The 27,746-nt window shown below is 34.7% G+C and overlaps 1 protein-coding gene across 2 annotated transcripts in view; it reads left to right on the top strand.

The window, feature by feature from the left end:
- Positions 1-27,746, top strand: part of SCFD1 (sec1 family domain containing 1) — a 106,941-nt gene that overhangs the window by 5,898 nt on the left and 73,297 nt on the right. For both annotated transcript variants that reach the window (XM_032856211.1, XM_032856210.1), the window contains exons 2-10: positions 104-174; positions 2,331-2,419; positions 4,913-5,003; positions 11,181-11,303; positions 12,846-12,933; positions 16,763-16,852; positions 18,839-18,894; positions 19,886-19,971; positions 22,139-22,238. In XM_032856211.1, the coding sequence (XP_032712102.1) occupies positions 104-174; positions 2,331-2,419; positions 4,913-5,003; positions 11,181-11,303; positions 12,846-12,933; positions 16,763-16,852; positions 18,839-18,894; positions 19,886-19,971; positions 22,139-22,238 (794 nt within the window). The remainder of the gene's footprint in view (positions 1-103; positions 175-2,330; positions 2,420-4,912; positions 5,004-11,180; positions 11,304-12,845; positions 12,934-16,762; positions 16,853-18,838; positions 18,895-19,885; positions 19,972-22,138; positions 22,239-27,746) is intronic.

Here is a 27,746-nt window from a genome sequence, read left to right as displayed (position 1 = left end):
TATTAGAATGATTTGTACATTTTGTTCTGAGGTCGTGAGTAATAAATGCGGGGGGGCATGGAATGAAATCCTGAAAAATAATGATGATTGTTTTCATTTCCAGTGGCTTTGAAGCGTATGTTGAATTTCAATGTGCCTCATGTTAAAAATAGCACTGGAGAACCAGTATGGAAGGTAAGAGACTATTTTAATGGGGACTCTTTCCTTTTTTATTGGCTCTTATTGGTGGTGATTGGAGAGAATTTCTTGTTAATGCTGAAGAGTAGCACATTTTAGTTGTAAAGCATGAATAGTTTATTTTTTCTTCTTTTTTTTGAGAGAGAGTGTATGCATGCTAGGAAGTGGTGGGGGGTGGGACAGAGGGAGAGGGAGAGAGAATCTTAAGCAGTCTCCACGGTCACTGAGGAGCCCAATATAAAGGCTCTATCTTACAGCCTGAGATCATGACCTGAGTCAGATGCACAACTGTGCTGAGCCCCAGGAGCCTCTTAATGTGAATCTTTTTAATAAACACGTTATGGAGGGAGACAAGGATAGTAATACTCACCTAGGGAATCCAGCTGATATCTTGGCCTCTCACTAGTAGGTTGATGTTTTGTTCCTTAGTTTTGCAAGTCCCAAATTGGGAGCTTACAAGCTGGTTCAAGGTTAGTCAGACTCAGGGGAACTGGTCCATTTTAATGAGAGAGTGATCTGTAAACTAGAATGCCAGTTTATTAGTTTATGATCTATAAAACTGTCAGTGAAACTGCTAACTGGGCTAAAAAGCAATCAATAAAATTTCTCCTTTGAGAAATGCTGGAGAACCTTTAAAAATTCCTGTACTTTGAGCTTCTTCATTTTAAACTTGCTACTTTCTTTCTTCAGAGAGATTAGAAAACAGCTGATTAGGTTTAAACTTACTAGTTTATAGTCACTTTATACTTCTTTTTTGCTAATAATTGAGAATAAGTCAACCTGATATTATGGATGTTTCAAAAACTCTGGTGAGTCCCTTTAAAAAAAGCCCTTTAGGTTAACTTTGAAGGTGGTTAAAGTCCTCTATATTGAATTCATAGGTTAAGCTTCAGAGTACCCCTAGTTTTTGCCTTCTTCATGTTTATTTGCAGGCATCCTCTTATTGCCCCTTGCATAAGCAATGCTCATTTATTGTCTCTAAAGTCTGTATTAAGCTTTTGATTTAAATAGCCTGAGAAATTCTTGGGTACAGATTTATCAAATTTCTCCCTTCCCACTACTTCCGTATCACAAGATTAATAATACAAATATGCTGAGGTTTAAAGAGGGAAGACTTTTGAAAGATGAAACATCCAACCTCTTACAACTGGAGCAGAAGCATTTTAGGGAGAAGCAAACTCCCCTCTGAGAGGGAAAACTGATGCAGGACTCAATCCCAGGACCTGGAGATCCCATAATCTGAGCAAAGGCACTTAACCATCTGAGCCACCTAGGTGCCCCTAAAGATTTTATTTTTAAGTAATCTTTATGCCCAGTGTGAGGCTCAAACTCATGACCCCGAGATTAAGAGTAGCAAGTGCCTCCAACTGAGCCAGCCAGATGGCCCGAGTTTTAGCTTTTCTAATGAAAATGCTGGCATATAGCAAAAGCATTTTTTTATGATAGCATGTTTCATCCATTAGCAATTTCTTACTCCATAAAGAATTATTGAGGTAGTTATAAAATAAACACGAATTGAAGTTTCTCTTTTATTTGCTTTAACTCTAAAACTAATTTTGTTAGAAGACTCTTACTACCCCTCAAAGATGTCAGTTTTAATATTTTAGGATGTGAAAAAATGTATGTGACAAAATAAGGCTAGCAAGTACTCTTAAAGGACCTAATTATTTAAATGAGAATCTTATAACCCGAGATGCTTAAATTACCAAATTTTCTTTACACTTGTTACACATTAGTTTTGAGAGGGATTAATTTTTACTTCTCTCTTTTTAGAAAGGATATATGCAAACTTGGTGGGGAAGTGTATTTGAGTTTGCTGTATGTTCAAAGTCCTTTATTATTAGTTTATGAAAATTTTATGAATATTTTATAGTTTCTAGTATGCTTTTTTTCTAGAAAAAATATTTCAGGAAATAAATTTATGTAACATTAATTTATTTTAGCATAAGTGGTAATGCTTTAAAAAGTAGGTTATGACATGAATGGACATTTTGGTAAAAGATGGAAAATATTAAATTGAGATCAAGCAAAAGAACTCCGCATGCATGATTTATTAAAATAAAATATACTTCAACATTGTCTTAATATGAGTTCTTCATGACTGTTTACTGATAATGATGCTTTAAAAATGCTTTTTTTTTTTTTTAAACTAGGTGCTCATTTATGACAGATTCGGCCAAGACATCATCTCTCCATTGCTGTCTGTGAAAGAGCTGAGAGACATGGGAATCACTCTGCATTTGTGAGTTCTAACATATTTCTAATAGTGACATTTGTTTTCAGATACATTGTTAAAGGATATATTTGGCCACACTGAAATCAAATTATTAAGGGACATTTATAGAGAAAATAATACTAGCTATTGTACTTTTATAAAACAGCATTTTTTTCTCTTATTTCCTTTTATCTGTTTTCTTCTGAAGTTAAAAATAGTTCTCAATCTGAGGCTTTATAATTTCAGAATTTAAATTTTCTCTCTTGTGTCTTTGTATAGACTGGTTTACCCTCTTAAATGAAGAAAAAGAACTGTTTTTGTTAAGGTCTCATCCATCTCTGAAAATTTTTTATTCCTCAATTTAAATATACTTTTTAAAAAGAAGAATATCTAAATTAGTTTATCATTAATAAGAAAAATATAAGTATCTATGAAATAATGACTGTTAATCACCATAGGAACTATCTGTGTGGTCTCCTTAACTACTGACTGTATTTGATTATATTATTTCTGGTATGTTTCATAAAACAAATGGCAGTAAGCAATTAAGTCTATACAGCTGTAGACTTGGCTGAATAGAACATTTAGAGAAGGGCTGCATTCCTGCATATGTACTAATACTTTTATGTACTAAAAGAGTCCAATTTTAGGATATTCTGACTATTTGCATTTTGTTCTATTTATGATGTTATAACCAATTCTTATTCTATTATGAGATATTGGAATGAAATGTGCTCTTTTAGTGGGCATGTGGTTTTAGATTTCCAGTGAGTAACATATCAGAATGTGGTTAAATTCTTAACTTCTTCAATTTTATGTTGAGCATTTGTTTTAAATTAATAGAATATTATATTGCATCAATTCTAAAATATATTTTTCACTTTTTTATATTTCTGAAATTAGGATATCTTCTAATTAATGCTATATCATGGTTAAATTGGCAGCATTTTTCTGTCACTTTTAACAGAAATTATTTTAATAATATGTTTTAAAATTGATAGCACCTTAGGTTTGATGAAACATGGAATATGGATTTTCCTTTCATTTTTATTTCAGAGTTAAAATAAAAATTTGTTGTTGGTAATGTGTTCATCCTTCTTACCTGAATATTTGGCTGGATGTCATCCTTGGAAATGGTGGTTTATTAACGAGCATTGGTTACTGTTACTGCCTTACTGATTAATTCCTTTATTTTACTAACAAAAAGATTAAAGTTTATAGACTTTAAGTGATTGTCCCATGATTATACAGCTAGTTAGTAGCAGTGTTCAGATTGCTTGACCATGAATTCTGTACTATTTGTCTGCTGAACCATAATGGGTCAGTAACAGTGACTAACAGAGGTGAGCCTCAGTGCTTCCTTAAGGGGTGACAAGCTAGACTGCCAGTTTGAGAGTAATAGATTCTTTCTGCCTACCTGTTGCTTCTCATGCTCAGAACATGAGAAGATCACACAGCTACCCTTGTGAATTTCCGTGCAAGGTGCATCTGACTGTTCTTCCCTATCTGCTGAAGAATACTTTGTCAGTTACTTTATACAGTGCTTGCTGGTTTAGGCTGATTTGTAGGAAATAATAAGTTTCCAGAAGATGAAATGGTGGTTGTAGCCCTTTAGGCAATTGGACAGCCAGCATAAGAAGCTAACATACAATGGCTGCGTAATCTTTCTGTGTAATCTTTCTGGTGTCAGTAGCAGCAGCCAAACAAATGGAAGGAAGTCATTAAATGCAGACACAGTGGCAGCCTCTTTCACTCTCTTTCTTATAGAGAGGTGACTACAATATCGTGTCCAGAAGCATGTGTAGGAAGATTGTATGTAGATTATTCACAGAAGGATGACTAGAATATCGTACAGGTAGCATGTTGTCATATTTCCTGATATAAGTATAGCAGAATCTTACAGTGAAGAATAAAGACATTTTGTGATTTGATACTGGGATATTTGAATCAAGGTACTCTCTGAATTGTAGGAGAAAACTATCAAGTGGTATAATCTATGAGATGCCTAGATGATCTCTTGTTCATTCTCTTATGATGCAATAAATATTAAAAAAACAGATTGCCTTAAAGTTTTAAGGGAGCATTCATACATCTTTTACTTAAAAAAAAATATTTGATTTTATTTATGGGTAAAATTTTTCATTATTTTTAAAGGCTCTTTCAGGTTTCTATTTGTCTTCTTCCAGAACTGCACTTTCTTCCCACTCACCCTCCCCCAACCAAAAACTGGAAATAAAATTGATAATGAATGTGCTTTAGTTCTTGTTCAGGAAGAAGATTGGTATTTCTGTACCAGGTGATTATAGTAGAGGAGATGAAGACTGACATTGGGATCTTATTAATAAATAATATTAGCACTGATAGAAGGAGAAAGCTTAATTTCACCAAGTGCTTTTAGTATACTGGTCTCCTTGTCCCTGAACTGGTTAATTCCTAGTTTGAGAAATACTGTTTTAAAAACTATATTTTTAGATAAGTGACTAAGAAAAAAGTGAATTTTACATTCTTTATGTCTTTTAGGCTTTTGCACTCTGATCGAGATCCTATACCAGATGTTCCTGCAGTATACTTTGTAATGCCAACTGAAGAAAATATTGACAGAATGTGCCAGGTAATATGAGTTCTTAATTTCCTGACCCTGTAATGTGGAAACAGGTTTTTTCCAAAAGATTTCTTAGATATCAGAATGCTTGGATGGCTCAGTTGGTTAAGCATCTGCCTTCGGGTCAGGTTTCTGGGATCGAGTCCTTCACTGGGCTCCTTGCTCAGCAGGGACCCTGCTTCTCCCTCTGCCTCCTGCTCGCCCTACTTGTGCGTGCTCTCTCACAAATAAATAAATAAAACCTTTTTTTTTTTTTTTTAATTTCTTAGATTTCCAGTGTGAAAAATCCAAAATTGTCTTACTTAATTACCCACTTTAATTTTTGAGATTATCTTTGAATTTTATTTTATTTATTTTATTTATTTTTTAAAGATTTTATTTATCTATTTGACAGACAGAGATCACAAGTAGGCAGAGAGACAGGCAGAGAGAGAGGAGGAAGCAGGCTCCCTGCTGAGCAGAGAGCCTATCTTTGAATTTTAAAGAGACTGAAAATTTTTAAATTTTTTGGCTGAGGAAGCATATTGATTAAGACTTACCCTGGTTTTAAAAACCAGAAGATCTTACTATTTTTTTTTTTTTTTTTAGATTTTATTTATTTATTTGACAGACAGAGATCACAAGTAGACAGAGAGGCAGGCAGAGAGAGAGAGAGGCAGGGAAGCAGGCTCCCTGCCAAGCAGAGAGCCCGATGTGGGACTTGATTCTAGGAACCTGAGATCATGACCCGAGCCCAAGGCAGAGGCTTAAGCCATTGAGCCACCCAGGCACCCTGTATCTTTTTTTAAAAGATTTTATTTATTTATTTGAGAGAGAGAGAGCACCAACAGCAGAGAGGGTCAAAGGGAGGAGGAGAAGCAGATTCCCCACGGGGCAGGGAGCCCCACAAAGGGCTCCATTCCAGAACCCTGAAATCATGACCTGAGCTGAAGGCAGGCACATACCTGACTGAGCCACCCAGGTACCCCAGAAAATCTAACTATATTAACTTTTTAAAAATAGGGTTTTATTTTTCTAAGATAATAGGAAGTCTGTGAGTAGGAGGTCCAAGCTGGTATAGTAGTTCTATGAAGTAGTCAAAGACTCCAGCTCCTTCAGTCTTTCTGATCTGTTTTCTTTGGTTTCTCCTTTTCAATGTCTTGATTGTTGCTTCCTGGATGTTATGTGGCAGCTGAGGGTGAAATCACATCTATGTTCAGAGCAAGAAGGGTGAAATAAATTATGCCAGTCCTAACTGTTCGTTTTAATCATGAAAGCTAAGATTTCCCAGAAATCCCCAGAAAACACTCATTTATTTATGTTTCACTGGATAGAATTAACCTCAAAGGAGGTTTCAAAAGTTAATATTTAAATGATGTTGTCCCCAAACAAAATCTAGATTCTTCTAGCAAAAAAGAAGGGGAAAATGGATATTAGATAAGTAGCTAACAGTGTCTGCCACAAACTTCACAAGCATCTTGTTACTGACTATTGAATCAAAGTACTACAGTTGACCCTTGAACAACACAGGTTTGAACTACAGAAGTCCACTTATAGGTGGGTTTTTTACTGTACAGTATTGTAAATGTATTTTCTCTCCCTTAATGGTTTTTCTTAATCTTTTCTCAAGCTTACTTTTTTCTAAGAATACAGTATATAATACATATAGCATACAAAATCTGTGCTAATTGACTGTTTATGTTACAGTAAGGCTTCTGGTCAACAGTGGACTATTAGTAGTTAATTTCTTGGATAATCAGAAGTTACATGTGAATTTTCTACTGTGCAGTGCCCCAACCCCCGTGTTGTTCAAGGATCACCTGTATTTAAATTGTTAATGAAGGTCACATATTTTGCGTGCTGTGTAGCTGGTGATGCCCAGCTTTCTCTTTTATACTGCATAAACCTACCGTGCCATTTTTTAAAGAGGATTTATCAACTCCTTCCACTTTTTGACTATTAGGAATAATGCTACTACAAACATATTTGTACACATTTCTGTGTATATATGTGTTTTCATTTTTCTTGTGTCCATAAACACCTAGTAATAGAATTCCTGGGTCAAATAACTCTATAGTTAACTTTTTTTTTAAGGCAGGAGACAAAATTTTATATAGAATATTACTTTAATTTGTTTATGTAGCATTTGAAGAATATACACACACAAATATTTTTATATAAATGCATGTATGTGGTTTACCTTTTGAGGAACTGCTAGACTGTTTTCCACAGTGGTTGCATCATTTTATATTCTTTCCAGCAGTATATGAGGGTTCCAGTTTCTCCAGATCCTTGTCAGAACTTTTTATTATCTGAAATTTTGATTATAGCCATCCTAAAGTGTTATCTCATTGTGATTTTTTTTTAAAGAATTTTTTTATTTATTTGTCAGATATCACAAGCAGGCAGAGAGGCAGGCGGGGTGGGGGGAAGCAGGCTCCCTGCCAAGCAGAGAGCCCAATGCAGGACTCGATCCCAGGACCCTGAGACCATGACCTGAGCCGAAGGCAGAGGCTTAACCCACTGAGCCACCCAGGCGCCCCTCTCATTGTGATTTTAATTTGCATTTTCCTGGTGACTGATTTTATTAAGCATCTTTTAATGTGCTTATTGGCCATTTGTCCATCTTTGAAGAAAGATGTATTCAGATCCCTTGTCCAGTATTTAATTGGGCTGTTAATTTAATGTTGAGTTGTTAGAGTACTTTCTTATTTTGGATCCTAGACCCTTATCAAGTATATCATTTGGAAATGTTTTCACCTATTCTGTGGGTTGGTATCCTTTGAAGCACAAAAATTTTTAATTTTGATTTTAAACTTAAGTTTTAAGTTGGTCTTTTCTTTAGTTGCTTATGCTTTTGATGTCATATTTCAGAACCCATGGCCAAATCTTTGTGTTTTCTTCAAAGATTTTTGTGCTTTTGGCTCTTAAATTTAGATCTTTGATCCATTCTGCATTAGTTTTTATATACAGTATGAGTGAGGTGTTCAACTTCATTCATTCTTTTGCATGTGGCTATCCAGTTGCCCCAGCATCATTTATTGAAGAGATTGTTCTTTCTCCCATGAATGGTCTTGGCAATTTTATTGAAAATTAAATAAGGGAAACCTGGGTGGCTCAGTCAATTAGGCGTCTGCCTTTGGCCAGGTCATGATCCTAGGGTCCTGGGATCGAGTCCTGTATTGGGCTTCCCGTTAGGTGGGGAGCCTGCTTCTCCCTCTGCCTCTGACTGCCGGTCTCACTGCTTGTGCTCTCTCTCTGACAAATAAATCTTCAAAGAGAAGAAAATTAATAGTAGATACATTGGTTTATTTCTGGACTCTGAGTTCTATTCCACTGATCTCTATGTCTGTCCTATGCCAATACCACATTGTCTTTACTACTCTTATTCTGTAGCAAGGCTTGAAATTGGGAAACTGAGTCATCCAACTTTATACTTCATTTTCCAGATTTTTTTGGCTTTTCTAGGTATCTTAAATTTTTATATTAATTTTAGGATTAGGTTGTCAATTTCCCTAGGAAGCTACCTGGAGCTTGCATCTGATAGGCATTGCATTAAATCTGTAGATCAATTTGGAGAAGATTGTCATCTTTACAGTATTAAATTTTCTGATCCATGAACATGGAATACCATTTCATTTATTTAGATCTTCTTTAATTTCTCTCAATAATGTTCTGTATTGTGCAAATAAGTTTTGCACTTCCTTTTTTTTTTTTTAAGATTTTATTTATTTATTTGACAGAGAGATCACAGGTAGAGAGGCAGGCAGAAATAGAGGGGGAAGCAGGCTCCTCGCCGAGCAGAGAGCCCGATGCGGGGCTCAATCCCAGGACTCTGAGATCATGACCTGAGCCGAAAACAGAGGCCCAACCCACTGAGCCACCCAGGTGCCCCCAAGCACTTCTTTTACTAAATATATTCCCTCATGTTTTTTAATGTTATTGTTAATGGAATTATTTTCTTAATTCTGTTTTTAGGATTGTTCATTTCAAGTGTATAGATATACAGTTGACTTTTACATATTGATTTTATATCCTGCAGTTCTGCATCCTTTTGAAATGTCTTCATTCTTAGACTACTTCCTTACTTTCAGGCACAATACAATTGTTCAGTCTCATCTCATACTTTATTCTAGCCCAAGATTCAGCCATTTTCTAAGGAGCCCTGGTTGTGTTTTGTAGGGAATGGTATTTAGAAATCAGCAACTGGGAATAAGGCATAGTTATTGCTACTAAGGTGTTAGAGTTCTTAGGACATCAAAATGGACAGAACTAGGAAGTGTATATATATATATATATATATATATACACACACACACATATACACACGAATACTTTTTTGTCTATATTTGACTCTAAAAATCTTCCTTATCTCTCTAGATAAAAAGGTAATATCCAAAACTATTTCATTTCAGAAATACAGGATTCATCCTAGTTTTTTCTTTTTCCCTTTACAAATCTAGAACATTTTTTTCTGACAGTGAGAAACATGACTCCCAATATCTTCAACATACTTACTTATTTCCTCATTGGTCTTAATTCTCAATCCTTTATGCTTTAATCAACCCCTCAACCTTTTTTAAAACACTGCCCTGCTCAGGAGCCTTCCTCACACACGCTCCAAACCCTGAGGTTTTCACACTTAAACATCTCTGATATCAGATGCATCTTAAAATTGATGGTGTGGGGGCGCCTGGGTGGCTCAGCGGGTTAAAGCTTCTGCCTTTGGCTCAGGTCATGATCTCAGGGTCCTGGGATCAAGCCCCGCATCCGGCTCTCTGCTCAGCAGGGAGCCTGCTTCCCTCCCCTCTCTCTCTGCCTACCTCTTTGCCTACTTGTGATCTCTCTCTGTCAAATAAATAAATAAAATCTTAAAAAAAAGTTGATGTGTTACAGAATTTTATTGGCAGAATTAATTATTTCTTGGTATTATATAATGATGCCTCTTGCAACCAACAGTATCTTAGGTTTGAGGAAATACAGGCATACGTTGTTTTAGTGTGCTTCACAGAAATTGCACTTTTTAGGGGCACCTGGGTGGCTCAGTGGGTTAAAGCCTCTGTCTTTGGCTCAGGTCATGGTCCCAGGGTCCTGGGATCGAGCCCCGCATTGGGCTCTTTGCTCGGCAGGGAGCTTGCTTCCCTTCCTCTCTCTCTCTGCCTGCCTCTCTGCCTACTTGTGATCTCTGTCAAATAAATAAATAAAATCTTAAAAAAAAAAAAAAAAAGAAACTGCACTTTTTAGAAATTGAGGGTTTGTGGCAACCCTGCATCAAGCAAGTCTTACCAGTGCCATTTTTCCAACAGCATTTGCTCACTTCATGTTTCTGTGTCATATTTTAGTAATTATCACACTATTTCAAACGTTTTCATTATTATATTTGTTATTGTGATCTGTGATCACTAATAACTTGCTGAAAGCTTGGATGATGGTTAGCATTTTTTAGCAATAGGGTATTTTTTATGTAAGGTATATACTCTTTTTTTTTAGACGTAATGCTCTTATAGACTTAAGAGACTGCAGTATAGTGTGAACATAATTTTCATAGGCACTGGGAATCCAAAAATTTATTTTGACTCGCTCTATTATAATGTTTGCTTTATTGTGGTAGTTTGAAACTGAACCTGCAGTATGTACAAGGTATTTCTGTATGGTTATTTAGATACCTATTTGCCTAGAGTTTGAAAACATGAGTAAATTTGATTTAAGAATTGGCATAACTTTAAATTATACTACTTTTGGATGATTGAGAAGTAATACTTCTGGAATTGGTCATTGAAATTATGTCTGAGCAGCAAAGGAAATAGGTTGTATTATTACATGACTAGAGCAGTAGAAGACCGTATCTGCAAAATATAATAAGCGTTTTATATGAGAGCCATTTCTGGATATTTTTAATAAAAATGCAGATATACTATTTCAAGCGGTTTTATGTGACATTGTAATTAAAATAGAATTTTATTGGTAATATTATATCATAACTTTATTAATATATAGGTCCATTATATCTGGCAAACAAATAACCAGTAACTTCTTCATGACTTTATTCTTTTGGGATTCTTGTTTTTGATAGTCATTTATATAATCCATCTTTTAAATATGTATATTATCCTCCAGAATCTTGCTCTTATAGTTATCTAAAAGATTCTTATTTGTGGTCATCCTTTATACTTGCTCATAAAAATGAAGTATTCATTGTATTTCTAGGATCTGCGAAATCAACTCTATGAATCATATTATTTAAATTTTATTTCTGCTATTTCAAGAAGTAAACTGGAAGATATTGCGAATGCAGCATTGGCTGCCAGTGCAGTAACACAAGTAGCCAAGGTAAGAGATTTTGGTTGGCTGATGACGTTTTGTTAATGTAAGATTTAGTATATTCTGAAACTTGTTAATTAACTTAGGTGCCTAATTTATAGAGGACCAGATCAACCTAACAAATATTTAGGCTCATTACTTTTAGAAAGAGTTCTGATAATGCAAATTATCTACAGTTTGAACTAGGGAAAATAAATCAAACTAAAGGTACCTATTACCCAATGAATTTGAAAGATAAAAATAAAATGCTGAAATCTGTCTTTGTTTTAGGCTAGGATTTGTAATCTTTTTAGTTTGACTTAGAGATAGTTTGACAGGGGCTCCTGGGTGGCTCAGATGGTTAAGCATCTGCCTTCAGCTCTGGTCATGATCCCAAAGTCGTGGAATCAAGCCCCATGTTGGGCTCCCTGCTCAGTGGGGAGCCTGCTTCTCCCTCTTCCTCTGCTGCTCCCCCTGCTTGTGCTTTCTTGCTCTGTCAAATAAATAAAATCTTTTGAAAAAAAGGAAAAATAGTTTGACAATTGTATTGTTATAAATTATACTAAAAATATGTTGACATTATTTTATTTATAATCACTATTGTCACCATTCTAACTTCAGATCTACTTAGGAGAGAGGATCCAATTGCATAGTGTGAGAAAAGAAGGAACTTAGGATGGACCATCCATTCTATATCATGGTTACTTTTTAGATAGGTTCAGCTTAGTTACAAATAAATCTATAAATTTATTCTTAGTTATAGCCCTACTGTGCCCTGTGCTTCTTGAATTTGAACAACACTTGAAATTCTAAGGAATGATAGAGGGCAAATAAAAGACTAAACAACTATGTATTTACTTCCCATTTTTCCCCACTGATTAGATTTAGATAGTCTGCTACTACCGATTAGTTTTTGAGGCCTGTGTCTTAAATGTTCGTCTTTTCAAAGTTTATCATTAACTTTACATAAAATAGTAGAAATAGTTCTGTTTGTTTAATTAAATTTAATGTATTTCAAAAAGAGTTTTCTTAATTTTTCCCCTGATTTGCACCTCTAAAGAACTAGTATAACTTCTTTCCCACTTATAAGTGTTTGTGGTGGAAAAATAGTTACGACTTTCTTAGGAAAATGTGATTAAAATGAATAAAATTGTGATTTTTTTTCTTCAAAACTGATATAAATTTCCATCTCTATCACAATCTTTAAACAAATTTTTATATCTTCTTAAATTTTGTTTTCTGAAAATATTACTTCCCTCCTTGATAATTTATTGTCTAAAGTCTTGTTTATATTCCTTTTTGATATTAACTCCTTATTCTTACCCAGGGAGGCTGTCTGCTACATAGTATAATTTTCAGTTATTGAATATAATTATAATTTTACCATTGGTTGATTAAATCAAACCAAATGTGCTTTCAGTATTGTAAAATTGGGGCATCAGGCTGGCTCAGTAGGTAGAGCATGTGACTCTTGAACTCAGGGTCATAAGTTCAAGCCCTACATTGGGCATGGAGTCTGCTCAAAAAATATATTGTAAAACTGATTTATAAACCTTTTTCTTTTGTTTCTAGGTTTTTGATCAGTATCTCAATTTTATTACTTTGGAAGATGATATGTTTGTATTATGTAATCAAAATAAGGAGCTTGTTTCGTATCGTGGTATGTAAAACAGGAATATTATAATTCGTTGTTAACAAAATGAGTTGTTGTACTGTACACAAAAATAGCATATTTGGTACAATCAAAAGCCCAGCTTTGTTTATAGCAGTAGAACTCTAAAGCATGCAAAGAAAACACAGAATTCAGACTGAATTCTGTCACTTAGAAGCAACATGTAATAAAGTTGTTTTGTAAGTTCAGTGAAGTACCAATGCTTTGACCTTTTAGGTACCACATAGCAGCTTGCCTGAATGGTTTAGTCATGGTAAATAAGACAGTATTTTAGTAGTAGGATTCAATGAATCTTCTAGTACTTTGACTCTTGGACAAGACCAACTTACTCTACTTCTCTGTGCTTTAGTTTCCTCATCTGTAAACTGGGGATAGTAATACTATTTACCTCACAGAGGTTTTGTGGAAATTAAATGAATTAGTTGTATAAAATGCCTGGAAAAGTTTCTAGTACAGCAGGCATCAACAGCTGTTATAACACTATTACGGAATGAAGCATAGGTGTTTTCTCAAATACAGATTTTTAGACTCCCTTGATTCTTACACCCTGTTCGTGCACTAGTGGATTGAATACTGGTGTTTGATCAAATGCTATCTAACTACCTTTGGAGTTTGTATTCAGTATTTTGGTAAACTGACCATTCCTGGATATTGATTAAAACTAATACACACACATGCATACACACACACAACACCCAGACACCATTTTATTATCTATGTTGCTTTTTTTTTCCAGAACACTTTTTTGTCCCTCTATCTTTTTAAGTGTACAATACAGTATTGTTGACTCTAGATACAGTGTTGTATAGCAGATCTCTAAAAGTTACTCATCTTGCTTAACTGAAATATTATGTCCACTAATTATGTCAGATATTTTAGAGAAAAACACAAACTGTAGTAGATACGATTAGCCAGCTCATTCAAATAATCATTAATTTGAGATGTTTGAGGCTGACTAGAATTTCATTGGTTCCTGAGTAGAGAGTGTGGCCCCTGGAAGGGGGCATTTGAAAATGTGTCAGGATGTTTTTGATTGTTATGTTAAGTTTGGCTGCTACTAGCATTCAGTGAGCAGGGACTAGGGATGCTAGATGTTCTGAAGTGTGTAAACATGCTCATAACAGAAAATTGTTCTGCCCACTATGCCAGTGGTACCCTGTTATAAAATACTGGACCAGATGTTAAGCTCCCTGAGAAGGGAACATCAGTTTTTTGTTTTCTTGAGCTCCATAGTGTGCTGTGTTTTAGAAATTAAACAACATCCCTAAAGGGTGTAGGCATTTGCTGAGTTGCCTGTGTCAGAGAGTTTTGACAGTAGTTGTTATTATAAACAGAAGTCTATTTACAGTTAATTGAGTTTTAATTAACTAGCTACTTAAGTATTTAAGTTACGAGTTTAAAGCCTAGTTTTCCTGAAGCCTTTAAGTGAATCTTTTAAATTGTTTTTTATAAATTGTTACTTATAATATGTTCATATAAAAACAAAGCACCTTGTGCTCACTTCAGCAGCATGTAGACTCAAATTAGAACCATACTGATATTAGCATGGCTGCAGTGCAAGGACTACATGCAAATTCATGAGGTATCCCATAAAAACAACAACAGTAACAACAGCAAAAACACAACAAGCACCTTAGCTTTTTCTTTGATCAGTTAATTCAGATTGAACAGATTAGATTCTAAACAGCCCCAATTAACAAGCTTAGTCAGCAAACTTGGTTCACTGAATTCCCTTAGTTTAAATTGCATCTGTAAGTTTAGCATTTTCATTTTTAAGTACTTTAAATATGAAGCCAGGCAAATTTATTAATCTAATAAGCAAAATCTGCCCAAATATTCAAGTAACTTTTAAGAATAATTAAATTTATAGTGAGTCTAAATTCATTAAACCTTCAGGTACTTATAAATATAACTAATTTTCTTATACCTCTCAACTTAAAGAATCACAAGTCTGAAATTATTAAATTTAAAGTATAAGTGTAATTTATTAATTTTAAAGTATAATTATATGGTTAATTACCCAGATTCTCAGTAGTATATTTATAATAATAACAGATTGTTCTCTATGCACTTTACAGTGTAAGTTCATTTACTCTTCAGAGTAACTTTGTGAAGTAGGTGGTATTATTACTTATATTTTCCAGATGAAGTAACTGAGGCACAGATACTGAGTAACTTGATAAGGAAATGGCAGAAGCAGATTACTGAACCAAGTCACTCCAGAGTCCGTGCTCTTAACCGTTACATAATTATATGCCAGATCCTCTCAAACGTCTCAAGTGCTTCAGCTGATAAACAGATTGGTCCGAACATAATATGTTACTATCTTGGGTTTTATTTATTTTCCCTACTTTTCATGCATTGGAAATTTATTTATCCTTTTAAAGGAAGTAGATTTTATCTTCTTAAAGTCAGGGTACTATCTCAGACAAACCAAGTTGTTAATATAAGGGAGTTGAGGTTATTGATGGACAATGTTCTGACTCTTTGAGTCAGTTCTTATTTAGAGGTGTGAGACCGGGTGTAGAACCTAAGGGCTGGAGGCTTCCTTTTGGATTTTACCTACACCATTGATTGATGGAATGAGCTGAGTATTTCCCTGGGTTGGTGTTCCTTGAATTTACATAATTAACATTGTGTCTTTTGGCCATTTCTGTCTTCTGATTTGAATCTGCAACACCAAGTAGCAGTATATTTCCTCATCCAGATTCTATATTGCCTGGTTGAATTCTTTATTAAGTCCTCTGGATGGTTCATACTTTAAATACTTTGATTTATACAGTTGGATTCTGCTTTCCTCTCATGATAATCACAAGTTGTATTGAATTTTATATTTGTTTTCACATTCAGTGTGTTGGGAAATTTAAAATTTTATATAGATAATATTTTAGTCTGGTCAGCCTTTTAACAACCATTTATTGGACATCTACTTGTCAGATACTAGGCCTAGGTATTGTGAGAGATGGGAGGAGGAGTAAGGCAAGGTCTTTGTCAAGTATAGTCTTCAGAGCAATTTTTTTTTCCCCTAAGTGTAGCCCTAAGAATCACCTGAGGTGCCTGCCAAAATTGCGGATTTTGTAGAATTATCCAGAATTATGTATTGAATTGAATCCCTGGGGAAAACAGTTAAGAATCTTGAATATTTAATAGCTTCAGAGAGACTTTCATATTTCTAGAGTGATTTATATAGCCACTTAAGTTTAGAAACCATTTTAGTACAGTGTAATACATCAGAAAATAAGTTCCTATAACTTACTATAATACAAAAAAAATGTGGGACACTGGTCTTGTGATAATTGATTTGCATTGTCCTTTCTGGCAGTAGTTGGGTAATAAGTTCAGTAGTTTCTTGAGGCTATCTAATGTTTGTGAATAAAATTATGGAATAGGCTATTTATTTTTTTATTTGCTCTGACAAAAATTTTATATATATTATGTGGTAGATTTTTTTCTTAGTACTAGTCTGATGTTGATACTACTCACCACTGTTGATACTGAAGTGCTGTGTGTTTTTCTAATGGATACTTGTTCACTTTAAAGTGTAACACATGGGGGCGCCTGGGTGGCTCAGTGGGTTAAGCCGCTGCCTTCGGCTCAGGTCATGATCTCAGGGATCAGCAGGGAGCCTGCTTCCTTCTCTCTCTCTCTCTCTCTCTGCCTGCCTCTCTGTCTACTTGTGATCTCTCTCTGTCAAGTAAATAAATAAAATCTTAAAAAAAATAAAGTGTAACACATGAAAAATTTTACTTGTTTGAGTATTACAAATGTTATCAAGGCATAGAAGTTTGGTAACTTTTTCCTCTGTATTTTATTTTAGCTATTAACAGGCCAGATACCACAGACACAGAGATGGAAACTGTTATGGACACTATTGTTGACAGCCTCTTCTGCTTTTTTGTTACACTGGGTAAGTTCAGAATACTTAATATTCCAATAGGAAAGTTACAAATACACTTTTAAGTATAGAGATAAATGTGATTATTAAGGCACACTCCCAAGGTTCCAGAAAACACTAAATTTACGTATACTGTTAATCCACTATACTTAGAATTTTAAACATTTTCTTTGGTACATCTAAATTTACTTACAGCTACTTTGTGTTCAGTAATGTGTGATTTTATGCTTTACTATTACTAATGGATCTGTTTAGAAACCTTCTAACTGCAATTTTAATTCTGCAGACACTGAAAACCGTAGTTGAAATGACCCTTACACTAAATTATTGAAGTTACTCTTCATTTCACAAATGAGAAAATTGAAGAAAAGAGAGACACCATGAATAGTTTAGGATATAAACAGAGGTTTGAGGAGAATTTACATGTAAGCTTTGGGGCTCCCTCCTTTCAGGGATTTTTCTCCTTTAATTTCCAGCCCTCAATATCAGTCTTTGATTCCTCAGCTCGTTATTTCTTCTGTTTATGTTTTCTGCTTGAGCTCTTTCTCCTCTGTGCCTTGCAAGCTGAAAAGTACCCTCAGGAGAAAAGCTGGTTAAAAATGTATCTCCTTTTTCAAATATATCTCTTCCTTCAGAGTTTCTCTCTCTCTCTCTCTCTCTCTCACACACACATACACACACACCCGTACTTCCTGCATGCTTTTGAGTACCTTCAAATGAGGTTGTTGTTGCTTTAAACAGAGCACATTGATATACAACTTTTCGTCTTTTAAGTAACCTACTATTTTGCCATCCTACACACGATCCAAAATTTCATTGAATGCTAGGTTTTTTGTGGACATTAGCTTATTTTTCCATGATGATACAATTTCAGGGTAAAGGTAGATTGAAAAAGAGAAGCATAAAAGACCACTGAAGTGTTAGAGCAACCTTTATTATGTAAAGTATCAGAAAGTGATTTTTTTTCAGAAGAGAAATTGAAACTACTGCCAATCTGACGTAGAAGGATGTCAACAAAAAATGAAGTGGAAAAAGGCAAATTTAAGAATAGTATGTATAATTGTATAATACTGTATTTTTCTTTTCTGTAGTCTTCATTAATGCATTTATTAAGACTACATATAAAAATAATCTGAAACCGTCCATATCTAATTCTTAATGGAGATTATTTTAGGTGCTAGAATCAAAGGGTTAACTTTATACATTTCTAGTATATGAATCTTATATGGCAAGCATGTATAACTTGGAAGAAAACGTTTTTTATAAAATTTGCTAATATTCTACAATTTTACTTTTCTAGTTGAACATGCTTTGTATAGAATCTAGAATGCAACAGTTTTAGCATATAAAGATTACAGTGTTCTCAGTTTGTTTTCTGAGGTTTTCAGTGCAATTGGGTTTTTTCCTTTCGTTTTAGGATTTCAGCCTTTGATAAAACTTGGAGTAATAAAGAAAGAGAAATTAAGAGGTCTAATGAGCTGATTCAATAATGAACTGAGGCCACGTTTTAGGAGCTTTTCACATTGAAAGAATATGTTTTTTATCTTTTAAATTGATTTTTTTAAAAAAGACTATAATCCTTCATTGTTAATTTGTTAAATCATGAATAATAATACCGAACTGCTAAATTAACTTATCTCTTTTCATTCTTTTCCATTAAGTCAAATTAAAGTGATTCCTGTGAACAAACTCTTTGAAACTGCCTATAGGGAGTCAAATCCTAATTTAGTTTTAATTCATTGAAAAAAATCTGGTCACACTGATAAGCCAATACCATACAGAAATGGCCTTTTTTTTTTTTTTACTCCCTTTTATTTTCTTTTTGAACGAAAGTGTCCATTTCTGAAATCTTGCTTTTACTCTTGAGATGATAAATCCTCATGTTTCTGCCTGAAATTTTATACTTCTCTTGTATTTTTGATGGTTTGGTATTTTATTTAAGTATCCATTTTAATTATTAACAGCTGAAATCATTGCTAACATCTGTTGTTAAAATAGGTGCTGTTCCTATAATCAGATGTTCAAGAGGAACAGCAGCAGAAATGGTAGCAGTGGTGAGTTCATACAGATATCCATTGATAACAAATATTCTATCAGTTGTTTTCCATAAGTACCTCAAGTGTTTTTGTTAATATTAAGTGTATGATTGCTATGGGTTATATATTAAATACTAAAGCAAATATTTGTATTTTATAACATTGGGTTTCCACCAAAAATAAAAAAAATAGTCATTGTATACTGTTAAGTGATGGAGAAAATGATTTACTCTGACATGTTTTTCCAGCTGTTTCTTTTTTACTAAAATGTATATTTGTCTTTCTGCCTTGTTTCTCCAAGTAGTTTTTATACTTATTTGATCCCCCAGATCATTTTACATTTAACTTCATTTAGGAAATGTTTATTGGCCATCATAACCATTTTTAAAATGCAGTGCATTTGCTATCCCACTATATTGGAGTAAAATATACAGTATAAACTGGGCATTCAAAAATTTGCTTTAAAGATTAAAAAACAAGGGATTAGAGACATTATAGAATTACTGATAGGAAAGGATAAGTGATATGGAAAGATGAAAGATACACTGACGTTTTTGAGTTTTATTAGCCACAATGAATCACTGACTGATGGAGGGCTGCTTTCTTTCATATTTTCCATTTCTATTCTGGAGCCTCTTGCAGCCATCACTGTTTAGAGACATTCCTTGTGAAACAGAATCATGATTGGGTAAGAGGGTGGCTCATTACTGCAAATCAGTCCTGTACCTAAAGTAAAAATAGTCCGTGAAAGGTGATTATTAGTGAAATCAGGCCTGAGTCACAATAGAAAAGGCATTGGTCTTTTCAAGTACAAGTTAAGATGTTATTGAATAGTAAAGAAACTAAAATATTTAGATTTTAGAATTGCTATTTTATAATGAAGTTCCAAGTTTCTTGGTTATGAAACTAAGAACACATTATGTTCTTAATGTTCATAATAACACATTTTATTATCCTGTATAAAATTCTGTGAAATTTTTAAGAGTTATTATCAAATTTGATTTTTCAGAAACTAGATAAGAAACTTCGAGAAAATCTAAGAGATGCAAGAAACAGTCTTTTTACAGGTGACACTCTTGGAGCTGGCCAATTCAGGTATTATGTTTTATCAGGGTTTTGACTCAGTTTGTTCTTGAAATACAAATGGAATGTTTTATTTAATTTACCTTCTCTTAGAAATTTCTGTCTTGGGGGCATCTGCGTAGTTCAGTCAGTTAGATATCCAACTCTTGATCTCAGCTCAGGTCTCTACCTCAGGGTTGTGAATACAAGCCCCTTGAAAATTGCTCTGCATTTTTCTCATCTGTAGGAGAGATTTTCCTGTTTATATGGCTTTGAAGGTCAGAAGCTATTTAATTTCAGTTATCATTAGGTCTCTTGGTAATGACAAAAGTAAGTGTAAAACTTGTGATGTTTATGTCTATTTCTACCTATCAACTAGTTTCTGTTTTTACATCGAAATACTTGTTTATTAAAAATAATAGAGGATATTGGGATGAAGAAGTAAAGAAACACACAAAAATGGCTGAGAATTATTTCAAAGGGAACAGACAATATTTTGGAAAATTAATCCCTACCCCCAATTTTAAGTGAAATAATAAATAAAGCCTGTAAAAATAAATTGATTCTCAGTATAACTGCCCTCCAGGGATAATAATTCTATGGTAACTTTCCATAGACTTCATTTCAAGTCAATTTAGATGGCTCCTACTGTCTTTCATACTACTCCTATAATTTGGAATTAACTCTAACATGTTTCAGTTGTTTGTTCCAACTGTCTCAGCCCCCACATTATTTTAAACTCTTCTGTGATTTACTTGCTGGTCTTAAATACTCTTCAGAATGCTTCTCATTACGGAGAGCAGAAACATCAAATTCTCACCTGATTTTTTTTTTTTCCCGCAGAACCGCCCACTATAGCATCTCTTACTTAATAGTTAACTTTCTACAGTGTTCTTATAAAAGCCTTAGAAACTAACATAAAGATGCTGTTTTATTTGGATAATTGCTAAAAACTTATTAATGTTATAATATAGTTGTCTTAGAAATGCACCCAACAAATTAAAAATAAATTAATTATAGGGGTCAGTAACTTTTTTGGACTGTTGTTTTGGACATTTGAATCCAGTTGTAAGTTAATGATCCTCAATAAGAATTTGGTAATGCCTGGAGACATGTTTGGTTGTCACAGCTGGGTAGATGATACTGGAATTTAGTGGGCTGCATTATAGGATGCTGCTAAACATCCTGCAATGCACAGGACAAGCCTCCATAATGAGGAATTATCCAACCCCAAATCTCAGTAGTGCTGAGCCAAGAAACTTCACTATAGGCAATCTTTCCTTGCCTTTCACCTAGCTCTGGAGTAATAAATGAGGTAGCTGGTAAAGGTGCCACTCCTATTTATTTATTGCAGAGTTTTATAATCAGTGCAGTGTGCATTTGTAGTCATTGCAGTGTAATGAGTCACTAAAATGGTCAGAGTTCTCTTGCAGGACAAAATATGAATAGTTAATATAATTAGATAACAATATCTTTTGAAAATTGATGTGTACCCTTGAAACAATATTGCCAAAGCAGACCTTTACAGCTTTTGGAGATGCATGGCAATGAGACGACTTTGTGCCTCACTTTGCTTTCTAAGTATAGTCTGTTTCACATCCAAGTTGTAATAATTCAGTAAACAATATATGAAGTGTTTGGTAAGTGAGTAATTATATAGATAGGTACCATTGTGACTTAATGTTTTAGTTTTATGTATTATAATGGGATGCTTTGCAAGGGTCTTCTCTAGGGTCTGCTTTTTGAATTTGTGTTTACAGAAAAAAGTTGTAATTTATGAAACTGTCAAACATTTCTGTAAATTTATAAGATTCTGCTCTAATAGTTTTCCCTGGAACTGATAATAGCTATTCCTTTTTTTCCCAAAAAATGTGAAATAAAAATCTAAGTAGAAGCAACTTATTCTTACGTTGATAACTATAAAAATTATTCTGTAGAAGTACTTGCATGGATTTTTTTTCTTTTAGACAGTTCCTCAAGACTTATAATCTAGCACTATACACAGCCTCTGAGTAGTCCAAACTATTACTTTACTTGACTAACTATACTTAAAAAAATTTTTTTAAAGCAGACTGTTATGGCATATCAACATGACATACTTCCTGTTCGTGTCAAAATGATAAAACCAGAAAGCATTAGAAAAATTGAGATGTAGAAACTGTTATCAAGAGTTATATAATTTTTTTTAATATATTTACAGCTTCCAAAGACCTTTATTAGTCCTTGTTGACAGAAACATAGATTTGGCAACTCCTTTACACCATACTTGGACATATCAAGCCTTGGTGCATGATGTACTGGTAAGAGGCTAAATATATCACATTTTACTAAAATGTAGTTATAGTCAATGGTCCTTTTAACTTAAAAATAATGTCATGGCTACAGAAACACAGATGAGAAGGATGGAGCTGAGAGAGATGAACAAAAAAGTGATGGAATTTGGTATCACTGAGTCTGGATACTGGAGAATAGTGAAGCATTGAAATTTAAAGTTCTAAAGATAAATTATTTGTATTGTTGGCAATGATGGGTAGAAAAGGAAGAAAGGAAAATGAGTGAGTGACTTTTTCTTCCTTTTTTTTTTTTTTTTTTTTTTTTTAAGGGAGCAGGAGTTGGGGGTGGTGGGTGGGGCAGAGGAAAGCGAGAGAGAGACTCTTGAGCAGGCTCCATGCCCAGTGTGGAGCCTGATGGGAGTGGAGCTCAATCTTACGACCTTAGGAGCATGACCTGAGCCCAAACCAAGAGTCAGACACTTAACCAACCAAGACATCATCCTCAGTGAGTGATTTTTGAGGAAGTAAATAAGTATGTTTCTCCCTGGGGCGGAAAGCTGTAATTTCCATTTTTCCTGGGAATCAGTTAAGCTTCATTTTATGGTAAACGTAAATAGTATTTTTTTATGTTTCACCATATGTTTTTTGAGGTAGTTCAACATTTCTAAAATCATGCTTAAAACAAAAATCTGTGTTTATATTCATGCATATATTCATCTACTAAATATTGTGTATAGCTTGTGATATACACAGATAAATAAAACAAGTGCAGTCATTAAAGTCAATGGGAAGAAAATATGTACACAAATTCTATACAAGGCAGTATGTAATAAAGCCAGAATAGTCCCTGTTTGATAGAAAAATTTAGACACAAGTTAAATGATTTGAACCCAAATCATTGGCTTTGCTAAGACTAGCACTCTATAATTTACTACCTTCTAGCCCGGGCCTCTAGGGATTATAGTATATAATGATATCATTATTGCAAGGAGTGCCTGAAATATCATATGGAAATGAAAAACATATAATAGGTGGTTTTTTGTTTGTTTTATTTCTTTAAAACTCAGATTCTAGCTTTAAGGTATTTGTTTAAATAAATCAGATTTCAGGATTACTGATGAAAATTGGCAGTTCTGTACCATTCTGTATCCTAGAGTCCTGTGTCATTCTAGACTCTAGGATGAGTGTCTTTAGAAATAGTAGGCAACTCTGATTCAGTTGAGAGGGCAAGAAAAATCAGAGGGACTACTGAATTAAACCCCGAGTAATGGAACAGGGAAGCTAGTTGTAGGAGGTCAAGTGTCAGGCTGAAGAAGAATTCAGCCACTACTGGTGGGTCTGCTGTCTGACAAAACATTTTAGATCCTAGTTTTAGCAATAAAGAAAGCAAATGATAATACTCTTTTCTTCCTGGAGTTTACATTATGATAGGACAGGCAGTAACTAAAATAAATAATAATAAATAAATAAATAAATAAATAAATAAATAAATAAAACATGACATTTTAGAAGATGGAAAATACTCTGGAGGAAAATAAAGCGGGTGATGGTAAACAGGATTGTAACTTTAAAATAGGAAAGATCTCACTGAAAAAGAGGCATTTAAGGGAAGATCTAAAGGAGGTAAGGTAGTAAATTACATAGCTGTGTGGAAGAGAACAGCTTTCTAGGCAGAAAGATGCCTAATATGTTAAATGATAAGCAAGGCAGCCAAGATGGCCAGAGCAAAGTAAGGCAGGTGGAAAATAGCAGGAGGAAAAGTTAAGTAGGATATGGAAAGCAGTATAGCATAGGACATTATAGGCCATTATAAGAATATTGACTTTCAGTTTGAGGGAAATGGGGAGCCAGTGCAGTTTTGAGTAAAGGAGTGGCATCTGATACACATTTTAAGAGTATCACTCTACCTGCAGTGTTGAAAACGGACTCATGAGGTGCATAGGAAGAGTCAAGAGACCAATAGGAGGCTGTTGCAGTTATCTTAGCAAAAAATGATGTTGTCTTACAACAGGATGGAAATGGTGAGGGTTGTGATAATCTGTGGAGTGCGGAGAATAGGATTTGCTGATGAATTAGATGTGGATCTAAGAGAAAGAGGAGTCAGAGATGAGTCCAGAGTTTTGGCCTTTGCAAGTGGACAAATGTCATTTATTGAGATAGAGACATGGAAGGAGAAATTTTGAGGGGAAGATCAGATGTTGAGTATGAGACATGTTAATGTGAGATGCCTATTAAGATTTTCAAGTAGATACCAAATAGATGTATGAGTCTAGAGTTTGGGGAAAACATCTGGTCTAGAGAAATAATTTAAGAGTAGTCCATTTATAGATGGTATTTAAAGCCAAGAGATAAAATGTGATCACCAAGGGGATGAACATAAAATAGAAGAGAAAAGAGGTCCAAGAACACAACTCTTAGGCATTTTAACATTTAGAATTCAGGGTGATGAATAGAAACCAGCAATATAATGTAGAAAGAAGCAACCAGTAGTGAGAAGAACTAAAATCTGTTATTTTGGAAGCCATTGAATTAACTGTTTTCAGAGAGGAGGCAGGAATCAACTTGGATGAATGCTGAAGACTAAGAAGTCACCAATGCATGTGGCAACATCAAGATTATTACTAACTTTGGTAAGAGCAACTTCACTAAATTGGGTTTAAGAGAGAGGTTGGAAGAAGAGAGAATGAATATACACAAACTGTAGAAGAGTTTTTGCTATATAGGACAGTTGAGAAAAGTGGTAATTGCTAGAAGGGAATGTGAGGTCAAAAAAGAACTTTAAATGAGAATCATTCCAGCATGTTTATAGATCAGTGGGAATGATCAAAAGAGAAAAGCTGATGCAGGCCAAGAGAGTGTCCTGTAGAGCTGTAGGTGGCATTAATGATCAGGATCATTACAGACCAGGATTTCTCAACCTTGGCATTGACATTTTGAGCCCAATAATTTTTTTGTTGTGGAGGGCTGTCTTTTGCATTGTGAGATGTTTAGGAGCATCCCTGGCCTCTACCCTCTAGGTGCCAGTAGCACTTTCTCAGTTGTGGTGATCACAATGTCTTCACACATTGCCAGATAGACCAAGGCTGTGAAGAGGGGCAAAATTGCCTCTGAGTGAGAATTGCTGTTAACAGGCTGATGACAGGAGTTTGAAAGCTGGAGTTGTTTTAGGGAAGAAGACAAGTGAAGAGTCTGGGAGTAGCAGGGAAGACAGCTATCTCAGTCTTGGGTCCACCCAGTTGAAGTTCAGTTAGAGTAAGAAAGTACAGTGGAAGTTTAGAGTAGATGTTCAGAATAGGAGATTTTGCTGTTGACCAAGTCTGAGTTCTAGAGGGTAATGACAGAAAGGTTTTAGGAATTGGTTAAGAATGAGAGGTGGAATCTGAAGCTGGTGGTATAGGGAGCCATAGAGAGATTGACATAGTGTAATAGTTTTCATAATCTCAAATTAGATTTGGTTGGTGGGGTCCTGGCTTTAACATGGGTGCAAGAGGTGATACAGATCAGGACAGGGCGCTGAGATACTTCAATCTTTTTCATTCCTTTTCTGATGAAAGTATTTGATGCTTTGAGCATAGGAGATAATATGTATATACAGCTAATTGCACCATGAAGGAATATCCCTGATGCATGAAGGTTAGACTAGTGGGTTCCTGTGGACATTTTAGTTATTGTTGGTTTTAGTTTTTGTTATATATATTATATATATATACAATATATATACATATATATATTATATATATACATGCACACCTCTAGTCAACTCTCTTAGGTTAGGGTGTCAGATTCCATATTACCCTAGGCACTCTTTTCACAGCATTATTATCAAAACATTTAGGTCTTACGAAAATAGTCTCTTTAAAGAGATTGGTTAAGTTTAACTCCACAGTTTATATTGACTTATTCCTATTTATTAATTTAATTTTTCAATTTAAAAAAATTTCTTAAATTTTAAAAAGTATTTTAATTCCAGTATAGTTAATTAACATACAGTGTTACAGTTTCAGATGTGCAGTATAGTAATTCAGCAATTCTGTATATTAGTCTGCTTATCAAGATAAGTATACTTTTAATCCCCATCACCTATTTAACCCATCCTCCCACCCATCTTGGCTCTGGTAACCATCTCTTTGTTCTCTATAGTTAAGAGTTTCTTTAAAAAAAGTTTATTTTGGTTTATCTCTTTTTTTTTTCCCTTGTTCATTTGTTTTGTTTCTTGAATTCCACATATAGATGAAATCATGTGGTATTTGTCTTTCTCAACTTATTTTGCTTAGTTCTATACTCGCTAGATCTATCCATGTTGTTGCAAATGGCAAGATTTCACTCTTTTTTATGCCTAAATAATGTTTCATTATTCAGGCATATATATTCCAATACACACACACACACACACCCCCACCCACACCACATCTTTATCCATTCATCTTTTTTTTTAAGATTTTATTTATTTATTTAACAGAGAGAGATCACAAGTGGGCAGAGCAGCAGGCAGAGAGAGGGGGAAGCAGGCTCCCTGCTGAGCAGAGAGCCCGATGCAGGGCACAATCCCAGGACCCTGAGATCATGACCTGAGCTGGAGGTAGCAGCTTAACCCTCCTGAGCCACCCAGGCACCCCCTAATCATCTTTTTTTTTTTTTTTTTAAATTTACTTAAGAGAGATAGTGTGTGTATGTATAGGCAGGGGAAGGGGCAAAGGGAGAAAGAATCTCAAGCAGCCTGCACGCTCAGAGGGGAGCCCACTGTGGGGTTCGATCCTATGACCCTAAGATCACGATCTGAACTGAAATCAAAGAGATGCTTAACTGACTGAACCAGTAAGGTACCCATATCCATTCCTCTATTGGACAGTGGGCTGCTTTCATAATTTTTCTCCTGTAAATAATGCTGCAGTAATCACAGGGGTGCATATATTCTTTCAAATTAGTGTCTTCATATTCTTTGGGTAAATACCCTGTAGCACAGTTACTGGATCATATGGTAGTTCCTGTTAATTTTAATGCAGTTTCTAGATGTGAAACAACTATAACTGGGATATCATAAATTGTTATCATGTCATTTTTTTTTGTTGTTAAAACTACTGCTTTTGAAGTTTCTTTGGAGTTTTTAAAACTCTTAATAATTATACCCTTTACCTCCACAAGATGGAGTAAAAGTTCTAGATAGGAACTGATAACCTGAAATTGGAGCTTGCTTTTTTTCTCTTTTTTTTTTTTTTCCCCTAAAGATTTTATTTATTTACCTGACACAGAGAGAGATCGCAAGTAGGCAGAGAGAGAGGAGGAAGCAGGCTCCCCGCTGAGCAGAGAGCCTGATGCGGGGCTCGATCCCAGGACCCTGAGATCACGACCCGAGCTGAAGACAGAGGCTTTAACCCACTGAGCCACCCAGGCGCCCCTGGAGCTTGCTTTTTATATTAAATATCTTTACCTAAAAATCTCAAACACTGATAGTATTTGTATATCAGACTGTGAAAACAACTGAAAATTCATACAACTTCCCTGCATGCCAAAAAGATTCTTGTCATTTAATGTGGG

Source organism: Lontra canadensis, unplaced genomic scaffold (genome assembly GCF_010015895.1).
Source record: "Lontra canadensis isolate GAN:19392208 unplaced genomic scaffold, GSC_riverotter_1.0 scaffold12, whole genome shotgun sequence".
Lineage (NCBI taxonomy): Eukaryota > Metazoa > Chordata > Mammalia > Carnivora > Mustelidae > Lontra > Lontra canadensis.
Note: the sequence above shows the minus strand (reverse complement) of the source record. Positions and strands in the feature narration are given on the sequence as shown.